The 17051-nt window shown below is 35.0% G+C and overlaps 1 protein-coding gene across 3 annotated transcripts in view; it reads right to left on the bottom strand.

The window, feature by feature from the left end:
- Positions 1–620: 620 nt before the first annotated feature.
- The window catches only part of LOC123705828 (zwei Ig domain protein zig-8-like), a 349179-nt gene continuing 332748 nt past the window's right edge, over positions 621–17051 (bottom strand). For 2 of the 3 annotated variants that reach the window (XM_045654869.1, XM_045654885.1), the window contains 3 exons: positions 10669–10796; positions 4816–4984; positions 621–2761 (listed from right to left, as the gene is read on the bottom strand). In XM_045654869.1, the coding sequence (XP_045510825.1) occupies positions 2637–2761; positions 4816–4984; positions 10669–10796 (422 nt within the window). In that variant the 3' untranslated portion in view covers positions 621–2636. Of the gene's footprint in view, positions 2762–4815; positions 4988–10653; positions 10797–17051 lie in introns of all 3 variants that reach the window. The other variant, XM_045654877.1, reaches the window with a different exon arrangement.

Genomic DNA, 17051 nt, shown 5'->3' with positions numbered 1-17051 from the left:
GAGTTTACACAATTACATAATAACGTATTGTATATACTTAGGCTTATTTGTGATCTTACATCCCACTCAGCAATTACAATTTAAACGAATATCGTCTTCACAACAATATGTTTTTAATAGTTTTACAACTATAACTTTAGTACAAACACTGTTTATTGATGATTTATATAGCCTCTTTTAATTCAAACGTAATTATAGTCGAGCCAATTTAATAGGCAACATTTGACGTCTATCAATTTTATCTTCGAAGAGAGGTAACCTGCTTAAAAACATCAATTAAAGTGTTTCAAATCGATACGGATTTGAAACATTTGTCAATCGAATTTATTAATTTATGATGATTTTTATTCACAATTAATCAATGCATTCGATTCTAGATGTCAGATTTCGATTTTTAGAGTAACGTCTCTGGTATTTAAAAAGAAAAAAGGTTTATTGACACAAAATTGTAGCGACGTCAGTTCTTGAATTCAGAAATTATTTATTATGTTTAGTATGGTTTATCAGTAAAATGGAATCTTAAAATTACTTGTATCGGTCATTATTATTATAAATATGTCATCATAATTGAAAAAAGTTAAGCAAATATGCAGTTCTTACAAAACGAATTATCATGTTATTCTATGTCGTCGTCATTAGGTTACGTTGTTGAATTTTGTTGAACTGTCAAATGTTGCCTATTAAAATGGCTCTACTATAGTTTTGAAAATACAGTTTCAAATTGTCAAACTTACTAAACTGACAAGGCGGCAAAAGTTCCATTTTAGTTGAAAAATAAAATGCGACTACAATATCTTATTCTGCTTTGGAATTTAACCGAATGGCATACAAATAATGAACCCCGGATTTCTAAATTTAACGAAAGCTGTTGGAAAAGCAAGAATTGGTTCATTGAAATGAACACAAGCGATCCTGCTCAGAGATGCCCTGCCCGAAGGTTCTGTGGAAACCCTTTAAAGGTTGAAATGAGAAATTCATTAACAAAATGTTAGGGAGTGATAATGACAGCTCTTTGAGACGCGCCACTAAATTGTCGACATCCTCTTTTTAAATAACAAATAACTTAAAAACATTTTGTGCGACACTTAACGGATATTAGAGTGAACTGTTGTGACACTTTATTCGCATCCATGAAATTGTTTATTAAATCATATTTTTCTAGATCACATCAAATCCCTGTTGTTAAATTAAATAATATTATACATAGGTTCTAATAAAATACCATTTTTTGATGTTAGACCGAATTTCTTTGGAAATCCAAGGCTAATAGTGAAACTTGAAAGCGTTTGAACTTACATAAAAAAATCAAGTATTAGATATAATAGTAATTTATCTTTAAAGATTTTCTATATTTTATCACAAGTCGTCGTAATTGCGCTAATATGCAAACTCACTTTCTTACTCATTGCTCCCTGAAATTATTGGCGGAATATTGTCGAATAATTTACTAAAGTAATATCAATTTCTTTACGAATAAATAAATTTATCTTGTTTTTCACAAACAACATCAATGGGTATTCGGAACGGAGTAATCAGTGAGTTTGTACCGAGCTACGGCGCGTTGTATTGTTCCTCAATTAATTCACACTAAAAGCCGAGCTTAACACGACAAAAGATATTAAACCTTGAGCTCTAATCGAATTCTCTTCCGTAATAATTATTCCAATTGAATATAACTTCACCTAGATATAGTATAATACGTCCGACTTCGTCCGACGACCTTTAAAAACCTTAGGTTTTAAAATTTTAAACAGACAAAACAATTTAACATTTATAATAATAGAGTACGCTTTATGAAGTCGTGGATTCCGGGATGACACTACGTATTACGAGTCGGTTTAATTTTGTGTGAAGGAAGAATTGCAGCTCGAGTCACGTGCTCTTTAGTACAAGTCTCGAGGGAATAAAACGTGAAAACGAGCCGTGCATACCTCCCGTGTCTCGAGTTCACTCCGTCACGGCTGCAATCGACTTTATGTCCTCTCATAATAACATAGTGAGTGGTGGGTATGCTACGTTTTGCTCCGAAATTTTATACCGTGCAAAGCGTGCAATTCGCAGCGCTTCCGCCGAGACCCGCGGCCTCGACTCGCTACGTTAATACGTTTACAACTCGACGTTCTTATAGTATTTTATTTACAATTCCTAACGGGAGCGAACATTTACAAAAGTCTAACTCGAGAGACGCCCCCTTCTGTACGTGTCTGAGCTTACATCTAGCGCCTGTAATTAGCACAATTATTATTCGGCGCAAATTATATACGCCGTTATTTAATCGTAATCGTAACACATTCTGTACACGTGTGTCGCGGCGCGCGAGGTTTCGGTTTCGCTGCATTTGAACCGTCGCGTCGCGGTCGTTTCTGTCGCAACGAGACGCCTGACGCGAGCATGACGACGCCTGAGCATAGCGCGATGGAAAACGTCCGGCTCTTGACTCGTTCGGCGTCGAAGGGAACGTCCGCGACGTCACGTCGACCTGACGATACATTTCGCTCATAAAAATCTTACAATTTATCTATATATTAATATGTTAATAGTCGGAAAACTAGGTTTTCTCTCGGAGCCGCTGGGTTCGCAGCGGGGGATCATTGGCCGGGAGGCGGGCGGGGCGGGCGTGGCGGGCGCGCGGCCGATCAGCTGGCGAGCTGCGCGCGCAGCAGCCGCGCGTGCAGCACGCAGGCGGCCAGCAGCAGCGCGATGGCGCACGAGCTGTTAGACAGCCCCGCCGAGCCCGTCTGCATGGCGGCCGGCCGCTCGCCTGCAACACACACCACTCTCAACTGTCGACTCACTGTGATCGAGCATCAATTGCAAATTCCAAAATCATGTTTACATCTCACTGCCTATAATAGTTTTGTTTATGATTGGGATTCAATGTAATAAAAAAAAACAATGATACGCAATATTTTTATGATTGAGTTTTTAATATCATTGTGTAATATAAGCGATGCGAATTGTTATCAATATGTATGTGCTAAATAAAATAGGAAGTAAGGAAGGGGAATATACAAGTTATAGATTTGAGAATTATAGTAAATGAAACTTCTTTTTGTTTTATATATAAGATTGTGTAAGTAATAATGCTAAAAATAAATTTTCTAAGTCTTGATTTTTATTTTTGCTGATATCATTGAGAAAATTATTATAGCTTATTAGAGGTTAATTATATAAATTAATATATAAGGTCCAACAGGAATGTCAATATTGCAAAACTTCTTGTCGAATTATTAAAAGGGATATCTGCGATGAGCGTGGTTAGAATTAAATAAATGGTAGCTGCACGCGCACGAGCTGCCGAACTTCTCTAAGGAAATTATAGGGCAATTAGCGGCCAGTTGCTTTTCTGCGAAGCGATTGAGATTGAAGCGCGGCGGGGCGCGGGGCAGTGCGGCGCGGGGCGAGAGGACGTACTCTACACTATAAATGCTAAGGACGTTATATTATCCGACACTGAAATATTTGCTAAACTACAATTTTTGAAGTGAAAACTTCTTATGCGGCGTTGAGCACTTTTTCTGTAATGGGTATAAAATCTTAAACTCGCGTCAGGACACGTGACGAAAAAGTGAAAAGCGTAAGACGAATGGAGAGTAGCCGCGCTGCAGCGGCGCACGTAACAAACGGTCCCTGTATGCTTGGTTGACCTCAACACACGGCCATTACGGCTCCCAAGTGCTTCACTAAACGATACTATATTTCAGCTGAAAAAAGGTTATTGGCGCGGGACATTGCTCTACTTTTATTCGGAATGAATTCAATACGCCATTCCAAGTTTCGATGCTCAATTTTTATTCGGCCATTTTAGTTGCAAAACATCGAATATTTTTCGTTGCAGTTCGGAATGTATGGCACCGTGGAGAAATATTGGACAAGCTCGTGAAATAGTACTCGATGCATAGCAAATAGAGTCAGACTACGTACCTACGGAGGAAGACATCAATTCGTCTACATTGTCATTACAAAGTTAATTACACATAAATTGCTTTGTAAACTTCGTCATAAAAACAATATCACATTGTAGATACATATTTTAATATGCAATTTTATAATAATTAATTATATTTCAAAATTGTTTTCATAATATTTAATAAGGTTATATTCTCATCTATTTGTGTTGTTAATTTTTGATAGATCATTGTTTTTCTTTAATATTGAAGTATCATAATATTATTACGGCTCGTAATCGTGACATTCGTGATTGTATTAGCCAGATTAAATAATTGAGTTGTATATCATGTGCCTAATGAACATTTAGATATTTTATGATTATACAATATAATTCTACCAAACCTTATGTACCTACGTATTGGTAGCTAGCTACTAGTTATTATTCTGTAGTATTGGCCCAAACTGGAGTATATTGGCTTTTACAAATAATAGAGAGCGAAGTTGTAGCCCGTCGGCTTATATGCTTACCGCAGATCTCGGCGAGTCGATGGAGGGTCGACTAAGGAATCGGGAATATTAAAGGGTATTGACAATCAATTCTAAGTAGATGGAATATTTACTTACAAAGCCACGGGCCGCTTTGTTCAATGGGAATATACACGTTCAGAGATTATAATAACAAAACGTTCTGATTTCTGTTGCTCAGTCGCTTAGTTCGTTAGTCTGGGTACATTTTAAGACAATAACAATCATTTCCAGTCTACAGAATTATTTAAATGTGATTCTGAATGAATGTATACTCGTGTTGTGTATTTATAGTTTAGGTGATACAGACGTGAGTCGGAACTCGGAACATCTTGCAATGTGACTCTAGCAATACTTTGTATTATTCCTGTAAAATATGTCGAGCACACGGCCACTTACCGTTGAGCACGTGCACGCGGACAGAGGCCAGCTCGGCGTTGGAGGGCGCGCAGGAGTAGCGGCCCGAGTCGGAGGGCGCGGCGTCCTGCACCAGCAGGTACGACGTGGTGGCGGCGCCCTTCTCCGTCACCACGGACACGCCGCCGCGCGACGAGTCGTACGAGATCACCTGCTTCAACACCAACACGCACACATTGATACACCTCGTCACACACACATAACTATCCGCTTATTAGGTAAATATTCAAAACAATAATTGAATCTGAAGTTTTAAAGTTCCGCTTCGCATAACTACGACACGGTTTGTAACGTGGAAAATACTTTTCCACTTAATAAAAATAACAAGTTGAGAGTAGACATTCTTTATCATGAAGTGACACATCAACTTGTTTATTTTGTTCTTAATAAAGTCGTGTCTTGAATTACTTCTCGCTCAGCTTAGAAACATTTTATTTAGCATTACATTTTCCTGCTTCGATGAGCATGAGCCGTCATTTCTCCACTCGTAGTAAAAAGTTTGTAACAAACAAAGTGATAATATCGAATAACCGAACCCGAGTGAAACGCGTGCTCAGCCGAAACTAGTTTAATATAAGGAAACTTGTACGCGCTTCCAAAACTCTCCGAAGCGAGATTAATTCTAATTCTAATTAGGGTTGTAAACATCGCGGACACGATTTTAATTACAAAGCGGGTAATTTCCCCAGGGCGAGTGCGGGCGGTGGATATAACGAGTTGCTAAATTCTATCGAACAGACAAGCGAGTCAGAAACGGATGCCGGTAATGGTGTACGCGGATATTGCAATAGTTTAAGGATTCGAACCCAGCTTTGCGGCGCCCGACGAATCGATATCGGGAAGATTTGCGACTGTGAACTATTGGGGTAAGGCATAAATGACAATGTTGCCAAAATTAAGAAGTTTAAATTAAACGTTTATAGAGAGTAATAATTATTGTATTTATTATAAGATGCAGCTTAAGAGTTTCACTTAAGAGTGGGTATAAAGCAAAATTACCAATCTTCTATTAGATGATACGTGTAATATTCATAACCAAATCTTAAAAATAAAATATATAATATTATAAATGCGAAAGTAACTCTGTCTGTCTGTCTGTCTGTTACTCAATCACGCCTTAACTACTGAACCAATTTGCATGAAATTTGGTATAGAGATATTTTGATACCCGAGAAAGGACATAGGATAGGTTTTATCCCGGAAATCCTACGGGAACGGGTTTTTCTTTGAAAACGCGAGCGAAGCCGCGGGCGGAAAGCTAGTAAAATATATATCAAACTAGATGATATTTTCGAGGATCGTGTTTGATCGAAAACATAAAATATTCAAATTGACTCCATAAAAAATCACGAAGATACCTCTTTAATGGACATGGACAACTATACTTTCTACTCTACTGAAAAAATAAAGTGTTGTAATTCTTAAAATTTAATACATAAATATAAAATTCTATTGAGATTGTTTTAATAATCCTTTATTAATTTGTATTCACTCATAATTATTACATTGAACCTAAATAGAATTAGAATGAGAGGTGACTTTGTCGCGAGATCGCGCGCAGACACGCAGCTCTCAAGCGGTTGTAGTGGTGTCATCCGTGTCACTAGATACGATCAACTACTGTATAATTTCATTCTGAGGAATCAATTATGTTCTTGTTATTTTTATTCTTTCTTACGTCATTGTTACCTACTAAGTTACTAACCCATTCATTGTGATATATGTATATGTTACCGGAAATGTATGAAATCAAGGAATTGTATACAATTCCTAGGAAATGTGTACAATTCCGATACCATTTAGGAAATGTATAAAATATTGTTTAAAAAACTATTTAATGCATGCATATCCTAGGAAATGTATACTCTTCCTAGGAATTGTATACAATTCCAATATCGTATTAGGAAATGTGTAAAGTAAATGCTTTCTGTAATAAAACACGTTGTTATTTTTTTTTATTATAGCTCTTGTTGATACAATCGGGTAACAATCATACCGTAAAATTGTAATTATATTATGTTCATATTATTATCTTACTAATTAACATTTTAAAAATCAACTATCTAACTTTTAACGTAAATATCACAAAATCAACTTATATTTATTCTTATAAAATCAAATTTTCATTTGGCAAGTAATCAGTCCCCTCGTCCCGCTGTCCCCGCGTATATTTGGCGCAGTCGAATTGTATAATCCGCCGTATTACATTACGGCTAGCTATTTTAATTTGTCGAAAATTCGTCTTTTTCCAAAATTCTACAAAAAGACGGTCGCGAGCTGACGGAGCCCCACTTCGTGGGGCTCCTATTACTGTGCAGTTTTAAAAAACACGAACCTAACCTAACCCACCCCCTTATCCAAACCAAAAATTTCTGATTACGAATTATCGGCAATAGTTATTACAAAATGCCGACCGTTTGTAAACGGCCAGATTATATACAATTTGTCTGCGACATATCAATATCTTAAATGTTTTACATTTCCGATAGCTATTTAGGAAATGTATAGATTTCCTAGGAAATGTGTATAAAATAATTTATTTCACACATTTCCGAGCGATTTTAGGAATTCTATACATTTCCTAGGAATTGTATACAATGACGGATTACATACATTTCCGGTAACATATACATAAATGAATAAATAATGACATGTAAGTTAATTCTATATCTTGACTAAATAAGTAGACACATTTTGCAAACAAAATTGGTTGATAAAAAATAAAATCCAATTTATTTAATTTTAAATCTATACAAATCCAAATCGAATATAATTCAAATCTTTTGAAACTCATTTTTGTAGTGAATAAAATGTTAAAAGTTTCGTATTTCCACTTCTAAACTTAAAAAAAAAAATCTATCAACCGAACTTGTATTCATTAGATTTATATAAACGCAATGAGGTCAACCTCAAATGAATAGATCGAAACAGATTTGATCCAGCATTATATCAACGTATTCTATCACGCAGCATATCGCTTAGTGTAATTTGATTAAACTAACCGACAGCTGCCTATCGCTATATGAATATGCACTGAGATTCAGTCATCAGATTAACCGCACTGTGTTTAGGAGCTTATAATATAGTATTATAGCTTGTAGTCAATGTTACAATGCTCTATTAGTAGTTACAGATAGTACTCGTCATTGGAAATGCCGTTTTGACTGCTTTTAGCGCAATCACAGCGCAATGTTGATCTATGATCTTTTATCGATTGGAGTATGGAACAGCGTTGAGAAATTTTCCGGAGATGTATTTTCGTATTACGGAGGCAATTTATTTTAGGAAAGGAAAATAAGCATGAAATAATAACAAGTAAACAACAATAAAGCCCTCGAAACTAATGATACATAAGTAGAGCTGATATAAATAGAGTTTGTAAACAAAACAAAAGGTTTTATTCTGATATTCCTAATTAATTACTAATATCAATTTTAAAAGCCAAAGATCGTGTTGACATTAAAAATGACACCAAACGATCTTTTGGAATTGAGATGATTTTTTTTCCAACTTTAAATAGATATAGTTCAGGATACATCGCCCATTTTTGCAAGTGACTACTATCAAGCTGATTTTCCGTTTGTAGCTTTATTTTGATGAGACACCGAATAATTTCGTGTACGAAACTCTCGATTGTGGTAGCTAACAGAGATAACAAGGATAAAATTTTTTGATTTGATGGTTCTCAAATATTTATTACGCAATTTGTAGGACAATATGTCTGTTGAATTATATAAACATTAATTAAGTGAAAACAAAAAAATCAGCTTGTTAGTAATCATTTATGATGACCTCGTTATCGATACACTTTGGAAAGGGGGACTCTTTGAACCAACCATAGATTTTGTAGGACAAATATTTTTTCGAATAATTTAGGTAATTATCTTGAGATTGAACAAAAAAAAAATTCAGTTAGTAATAAATATTTGAGAACCATCAAATCAAAATTTTTTATCCTTATTATCTCTGTTAGCTACCACAATCGAGACTTTCGTACACGAAATTATTGGGCGTCTCATCAAAATAAAGCTACAAACGGAAAATTAGCTTGATAGTAGTCACTTTCAAAAATGGGCGATGTATCCTGAACTAATAGGGAACAAGTAATTTTTGTTCATTTTATAATTTATTTATTTTTTATATATTTAATTGGCACACCAACAATAAGCCTAAGCGCGCACCACGATTTTATGCAGCGTGATTATTTTATCGCAGAAATACAACGTATGAGTTACTATGAGAATGCGCGCACATGCGATTAAATAATCGCAGCGATTTTAAAATTGTGATTTGTCACATTTTGCTGCGACTGCTCGCGACGCGATTGTCGCGAAAATGAAATGCAGAATATGAAATTGTATGGTACCGCGCGCACTGCGATAATAAAATCGCACACTCGGGCCCGGCCGGCACTTCACTTGTGTTTCGTCTGTCCAACAGTAAACATCGTAGTGGTATAGGTAGGTACTGTTTGGTAAACATAAATTCAGTAATCTGTCAAAGGTTTGAATTTATTTATTTATTTAACACTTTATTGTACAAGAAACAAAATATACATAAAGGTTACAATAATAAAAAAAATAAAAAAGCACAAAGGGCGGCCTTTTGGCGGAATTTTCATTCTATAATAGCTAAAGAATTTTTTGGGATACATTCATTGTATTTCTGACTAGCTTTCCACCCGCGGCATCGCCCGCGCAGTCAAAGAAAAACCCGCATAGTTCCCGTTCCCGTGGGATTTCCGGGATAAAACCGATCCTATGTCCTTTCTCGGGTATCAAAATATCTCTATACCAAATTTACAGACAGATAGAGTTAATTTCGCATTTATAATATTAGTATGGATAAAAGAAACCTTTGACAATTCTATGTGCTGTAAAAGAATAAGTCCAATATAGACGAATTTTCTTTTTTTTTTTCTTCTTATCCTGCGAAGTAGTAAATAAAGACAAGCAACTTGTACGAAATCCATGATGAAAGTGAGTAAGGATCACTATTAAATTATCGCTGTGCGCGCACCGTACTCTCTGCGATTTTCTACAGCGCGATTTTGAAATCGTGTCGCAAAAATTAAAATCGTGGTGCGCGCTTAGCCTAAATAATGACGTGGTTATAGTCACCGCGTGAAGCCAGCTTGTGTAATTGTGGATTACTGCATAACAAGTTCCTTGCTATAAATTGTAACGAGTATGTTTAATCTCCATACAAGCAGCATTTACTCGTAATTCATATTGATAGTTAGTGAATTAAGCCGTTTGAAGCTTTGTGAATAATATCGAAATACTTGAACATTGTTTTTAAAATTTAAACTTATTTGCCAAATGTTGATAGATTTATTGATTACTAGCTGCTCCGCGCGGTTTCACCCCCGTGGCTCCACTCCTGTTGCCCGTAGCGTGATGAAATATAGCCTATAACTTTCCTCGATAAATGGGCTATCTAATACCGAAAGAATTTTTCAAATCGAACCAGTAGTTCCCGAGATTAGTGCGTTCAAACAAACAAACAAACAAACAAACAAACAAAAAATCAATCAAACAAACAAACAAACTCTTCAGATTTATAATATTAGTATAGATGATGGTAGGCTGATCCTCGATATTAGCGCAGAGTTTTTCCTCGCAAGTACGTACGTACGTATATTTTCGTACGTTGTGTTATTATTAATTTCTTATTTACCGTGTTATGAAAGATTTTGATGAAATATTGATCCTTTACATTATAAAACAGTTTTGACTTCACATAATTGAAATACAAATTGTCAGTGTAAGTAAATCTACATAAAACTAATGTAATAAAATAGCAGAAGTGAATAATTACTTTTCGTCCGCTCACCTCGTCCTCGTGGTACCAGAATATGTAGGCGGGCGGCTCCGGGCTGAACTGTATGAGGCAGGTGAGGTTGATGGTCGAGCCCATGTCCACGTGCAGGTCCGGCCCGCCCAGGATCCGAGCTGATGGCACTGGAACCATACAAAAATGTTTTATTATTATTTAGTAGGTGTTCAAGAAATTGTACATAGAAAGTGTACACGTACATATTGTCACTAATTGGTGATGGTAGGCGGCATCAAGACTATAGGTACAGTTTCTTGCATATAAACGTGAATAAAATAATATATCAATGACTCTCATTTGATGAATAAATTGACAACTATATTTTAATATTCTTTGTGTCCGTTTAAAGTAAATATTTTACAAACGAAAATAGTAATTTGATTTAATTGAATATTTGGAGGGATATTCGAATAGTTGTCAAATAATCTTATATCCTGGAAGAGAAGAATCATTAACTAATTATTAAACTTTTAAAATGCAACATGTAGTAAATTTATCTTAAGAATGTTATTATTTAATGGTTGCAATAAAATATTTACACGTTTATCTTATAATGACTTTGTAATTCGCATAATATGTATGCAGCTAATGTGTTTCTTGATTCTCCAATGTATTTTCTGATGTCAACAGATTTTTTTCTGTTTTCTGGAAAATAACTGCCTCGAGAAAAGAAATAGCCAACAGCAAAATATCGATTCGAACCAGTTCCTGAGATTATCGGGTAAAAATAAAGAAACATTCAGACTCTTCAGCTTGATATTGCAAAATAACGTATTACTACTACTACGAACAGATTATAACGTACGAAATAACGTATTACCAAAGTTTCAAACGAGTGCTATGAATACCAAATCCATTCCCAAAATAAACACAGTGAATTATTAATTCCATGTATAAAATTACTTTCTTTTATTAAAAGGTCCAATCGCTTCTCTCCGAATATTCATAGTAGTCTAAGATCCCAACAGTAGTTTTGCTAAAACCAAACTTTTATGCATATTTATAATTAAGCGAATATAATATATCGACTAAGTTACCAGTCAAAATTAATACTTAGTAGTAGTAGTACCTATGAACGCACTAAACCTGCGGTAGGATCTTATACTATTAACTATAGATCACAAACTTGAATATAAAATGGAGTAACCATCTAAAAATAGTAAATAAGTATAAAATAAATTTTCCGTAGTAGCTATACCATTGAAAATAAATATATTCAATTTAACGCAAGTCAAAATCTCCGCGATCTATTACGATAGATCGCGGCTTGCGCTATCCTTTTACTATGAACAGCATAGGTCCACAGGAGAGCTCCGAGCAACATGTCCTCTCTCTGGAAAGGCTCGCTGCCGACTGATTTTAATCGGGTCGCGCGCAGTGTTTTATAGTACTTTAAAAAAAATTGTAGAAAAATAATAGAGGTACCTTAGTTGATTTTTTAAATTTTATCTTATAAGTAATACGTTCTTTTATTGCAATATGTATAAATTATATTCAACTAAGTCAAATATCTTGGTGAAAATAATCATTTTGTCGACTATAATTTCTAAAAAAATTCACATTGTTCGGATTTTAATTTCGTAAGTTAGGAGTCCAAAATAAAAAAATCTTTTAACTAACTATTTTAATAAGGATTTTTGCAGTTAGTTAAAAAAAAAATGTGTGTTAGATCTGTCAGCAATTTCAGATATTTTTAGCTTCGAAATTGACACTAAATGTGAAATTAAGTAATCATCGGCTCAGCTATCTTGATGGTATTCACAAATACTGTATTAATTAAAAAAAACTCTTAACTAACTATATAGACAATAAAATTTCCTAAAATTATTAGTAATTCTTATGTTTGTAAGATAAGTGGTTGATGGACAATCTGGTTTGAAAAATCACATATTTGAGCCAAACAGCGCACGGACCGCGTACACGGCCTTAATCTTGAACACGCAATTCGATTGTTTTTTTCGTAAGATTTGCATCGAGAATATTCCTTATTGTTTATCTATTGGTTATAAGCGATAATGTTAAGTACATACTTATTATGCGTATGACGTGTATTTGATTAGTTAATGAAAGTCATTTAGTTTTTTTGTCGTTCACTGATTTGACAAACCCGCTATCATCATAAATTAATTATTTATAAAACATTTAAAAACCAACATTTTCCACGAACTTTGAACGGTGCTAAAGTAATACTAAGAAGTAATATAGATAAAATAAAATTATTTGTAATCACATGGTAATCACCAACTGACTGCTCTACACCACTCTACACTATGTTGGTGTGCATATGTTTACTTTGAAGTTTTGATTTTATGATTTATAGACAGTGACTTGTACGAGATAATTTATTCCGTATTCTCTATTTCATTGCAGGGACACGGGCATTCCTGGGTTCAGGTCATATCCACCACGCCGGTTAAGTGATTATTATGATGGTTATCCTTGGCATTGACATTTTTCAGTACCAATTTCAGTAAAAGTTCTTGAGTGTTGAGTGGTGTAACTTACGACTTCTATAAATATATAAAAATGATGTTCATACATATTAAAAAAATATAGTACAATTATTGTTTTTGCTGTATTGTATAAATGTGACAATTTCACGTATTATTTACATTTATTGTATTCGTTTATACAAAGGTCATTGTATTTATACAATGATAGTGTAGATATAATGATAGCAGCCATTTTTAGTTATCCATTTTGAAGGTTAAAATAAATTTAGATTCATTATGATATAATAGATAGGTTTACAATATCATTAATACCGTGATATTATTATCAGTTTAAAAAGATTTAACAATAAAAACAACACAAACACATGATTGCTAAAATAAAATACTGAATGAATGGTGTTTTATTTATTTTATATTATAAAAATTATCTTACCATTAACCTGCATGTTGTGTAACAACACCAACTAAATTTACAATACCTATATTATTGCATGGTCACAATGAATTGATTACTTTCAGACTGTCTCTATAATTATTGCAAGAGTACCTAATAATGATATAAATTTCTTTATTAAATATTTTATTGTATGTTAGGTATCTAATAACCTTTGCATTTCAAATATATTTTTGGTTTCTATTAAATTGGGTGTGGACGGTGTGTTTTCATCCCACCGATTCTCTATTAGTTCAGGATACATCGCCCATTTTTGCAAGTGACTACTATCAAGCTGATTTTCTGTTTGTAGCTTTATTTTGATGAGACACCGAATAATTTCGTGTACGAAACTCTCGATTGTGGTAGCTAACAGAGATAACAAGGATAAAATTTTCTGATTTGATGGTTCTCAAATATTTATTACGCAATTTGTAGGACAATATGTCTGTTGAATTATATAAACTTATATAAACATTAACTAAGTGAAAACAAAAAAATCAGCTTGTTAGTAATCATTTATGATGACCTCGTTATCGATACACTTCGGAAAGGGGGAGAACAAACCATAGATTTTGTAGGACAAATATTTTTACGAATAATTTAGGTAATTATCTTGAGATTGAACAAAAAAAACATCATTCAGTTAGTAATAAATATTTGAGAACCATCAAATCAAAATTTTTTATCCTTGTTATCTCTGTTAGCTACCACAATCGGGACTTTTGTACACGAAATTATTGGGCGTCTCATCAAAATAAAGCTACAAACGGAAAATTAGCTTGATAGTAGTCACTTGCAAAAATGGGCGATGTATCCTGAACTATATGTGGGACCCGGCCGCGTAAAACAAAGCAATCTCTTCACAATTATAGCCTATATTATTTACAACCATTTATTCATTTATCAATTCAGCAACTTTTGCATGATAGAAATAAAATAAAAACTTCACTTCCCAACAAATTTTGCATTTATAGTTTTGGCAGGATTCATATGCGTGTTTAAATTTTCTGAAGGCAAGTAAAAGTTGAAAGCAATAAAATCTCTATCAAAGCCGCCGTATAAACCATTAATTACACCGGATTGTAACATGAAACGATTAAAAGAAGTGGAAAGAGACGTTGTTTTCGTCGGCGAGAACACTAAATCAGGTATCTGACATCTGAGCGGCGGATATTAGCGCTAGGAGAGGGGCAGACGCCGCGGCGCCGTATAAAATAAAATAGCGACGAAAAATTGGAAATTCAATAACCCGAGGAGCGATTTCCGTTCCGTGACTTTAAAATGATGGATGCTCGGATGCGTTTTTTGTAACGAAACTCGCTCGGTGATGCTCCGCGTGATTTATCGTCTCGAGTCCTCTCTGCGCCGCTCTCCGACAACTTTACTAGTTCCCGTGGAGACTATCGCGCTTTTTCGCGACCACTTCTGGCTCGTTCGTAAACACAGGCGCTCCACATTCGAGACACCTGGAGCGTCTACTGAACGTAGCATTCTTTACGAGTAAAGAGGCCCCTTTCGAAAGAAACTAGCTCGAAGAGAAACCGCAGTTTTGGATATTATTGCTCGTGAAATAAAGATATGAGTATAGTTAGTATCGTACATAAGCATTTTACATCCACCGTAGGTATCGAGATTTTTTAATCTGAACAATTTACAAGTTTGAAACTGGAAAAATTCTTGCGAAAAGCGTCAGTTTTATGCAGTTTTAAGTGGCGTGTAGTTAGTGCTATAATAAATAGTTTAGGACGCGATATGAGTCGCAACGTCTGACGCTCGGTAAGAATACGTAGGTAGTTAGAGACTGTCGAGCGATTTGCAACACGCTAATGAGCAAAGTTATACGAGTTGGTGGAACAAAATGGCTTCTGATATACTGTTATTAGCATTGTCTGTTCTGCTATTATAGCACTTTAAAAGTGCTGCGAGATACAGACATATCATTAGATTTGCTATTCTTTCATTTGATGTAAATGGGGTTTCAGACAAGTTATTCGGCAAAGTTTGTCTTGTAAAGTTTGCCTTCAATAATTCTTATCGAAGCTGTTATTAATAATGTTTACCTTATAAAGATAAAGCTCTAAAATAGATAATGTAATTGTTTTGTAACTTCATCAAACATTAGACAGGTATTCTTTATGGGAAAGCCGAAGGGTAGGGCCTATTAATACGTTGTCATAATCCAACACACACGAAATTGTTAATATTAACAATTTCATTTTAAAATAAATTGTCTCATTTTTAAAGCTTAATACTTCAAAAGTAGTATTATACTATAAACCTGAGAAACTTTCAAAATAAATTTAAAAACAGCACGGTAGAGCGAAAGTTGTTAACATAGTTTTCGTGTACGGTATTTCGTAAGTAAAGAGCAGTGGTGGCTCAGTGGTGAGACCTCGGACTTCGAATCGATAAGTCCGTGGTTCGAGACCAGGCGAGCGCGCAGGAAATAAATTGATTTTTCAATTTATCTGCGCATGTTGTAACATCACCACTGCTCGAACGGTGAAGGAAAACATCGTGAGGAAACCGACATGTCGAAGAATTAAAAAAAAAAAAAAAAAAAAAAAAAAGTTCGACGACATGTGTCATCCGCCAACCCGCACTTGGCCAGCGTGGTGGATTATGGCCTGTACCCTCATAGGAGGCCCGTGTCCCAGCAGTGGGAACGTATATGGGCTGATGATGATGATTTCGTAAGTAAAGAAATATTGTTCTTCGTGTCAAGTCGACGCTTAGCGGGGTAAAGCGAAGTATTTGGCAAGCTCGCAGGAAGCGTGCATTAGATGTGTAATCTCTCACGGCGACATGTGGAGTTACCTGCCACATAGCCTGCGTGCGCGGGCTGAGCTGCACCCTCACACGCTACTTCAGATGTGCTATATTGTCCGCTTTAATGTGCTTCGGATAATTTGAAAAAACTCGTAGCTGTAGCGTCTAAAAAGTACACGGATTTACTGGAAAATTATATGGAAAGAATCACATCAAGTTACAATTCTAAACGTAGTAAGAATTTTCGCAATATTCCTAACGAAATAAGAAGGCTAGAATGTTTGCTAATGTAACGATTTATAATATATAATATATCTTAAGCAGAGATGTTTCAGGTATGTACTCTAAACACTTAGAGACTTTGTATATATTTTATTTTTATAAAAACACTAGCTTTCCGCCCACGGCTTCGCCCGCGTTATCAGAGAAAACCCCGCATAGTTCCCTTTCCCGTGGGATTTCCGGGATAAAACCTATCCTATCTCTCAAGTTGGATCGAACTGCACATGGTGTGCGAATTTTATTATAATCGGTTAAGTGGTTTAGGAGTCCATTGAGGACAAACATTGTGACACGAGATTTATATATATTAAGATAAAGCACGTTATTTCTATTTATTTTGTCTGTTATACTGAGTGCATTTGGCTAACGATAGTTATTTTACTCTCATAATCTCAACTACATCTCAACTTAAGATTTGAGGGAGCACAATTGTAGGTACA

The sequence above is a fragment of the Colias croceus genome, chromosome 1 (assembly GCF_905220415.1).
Source record: "Colias croceus chromosome 1, ilColCroc2.1".
Taxonomy (NCBI): Eukaryota; Metazoa; Arthropoda; class Insecta; order Lepidoptera; family Pieridae; genus Colias; species Colias croceus.
The sequence above is the reverse complement of the archived record's forward strand: the minus strand, read 5'-3'. Positions and strand labels throughout refer to the sequence as shown.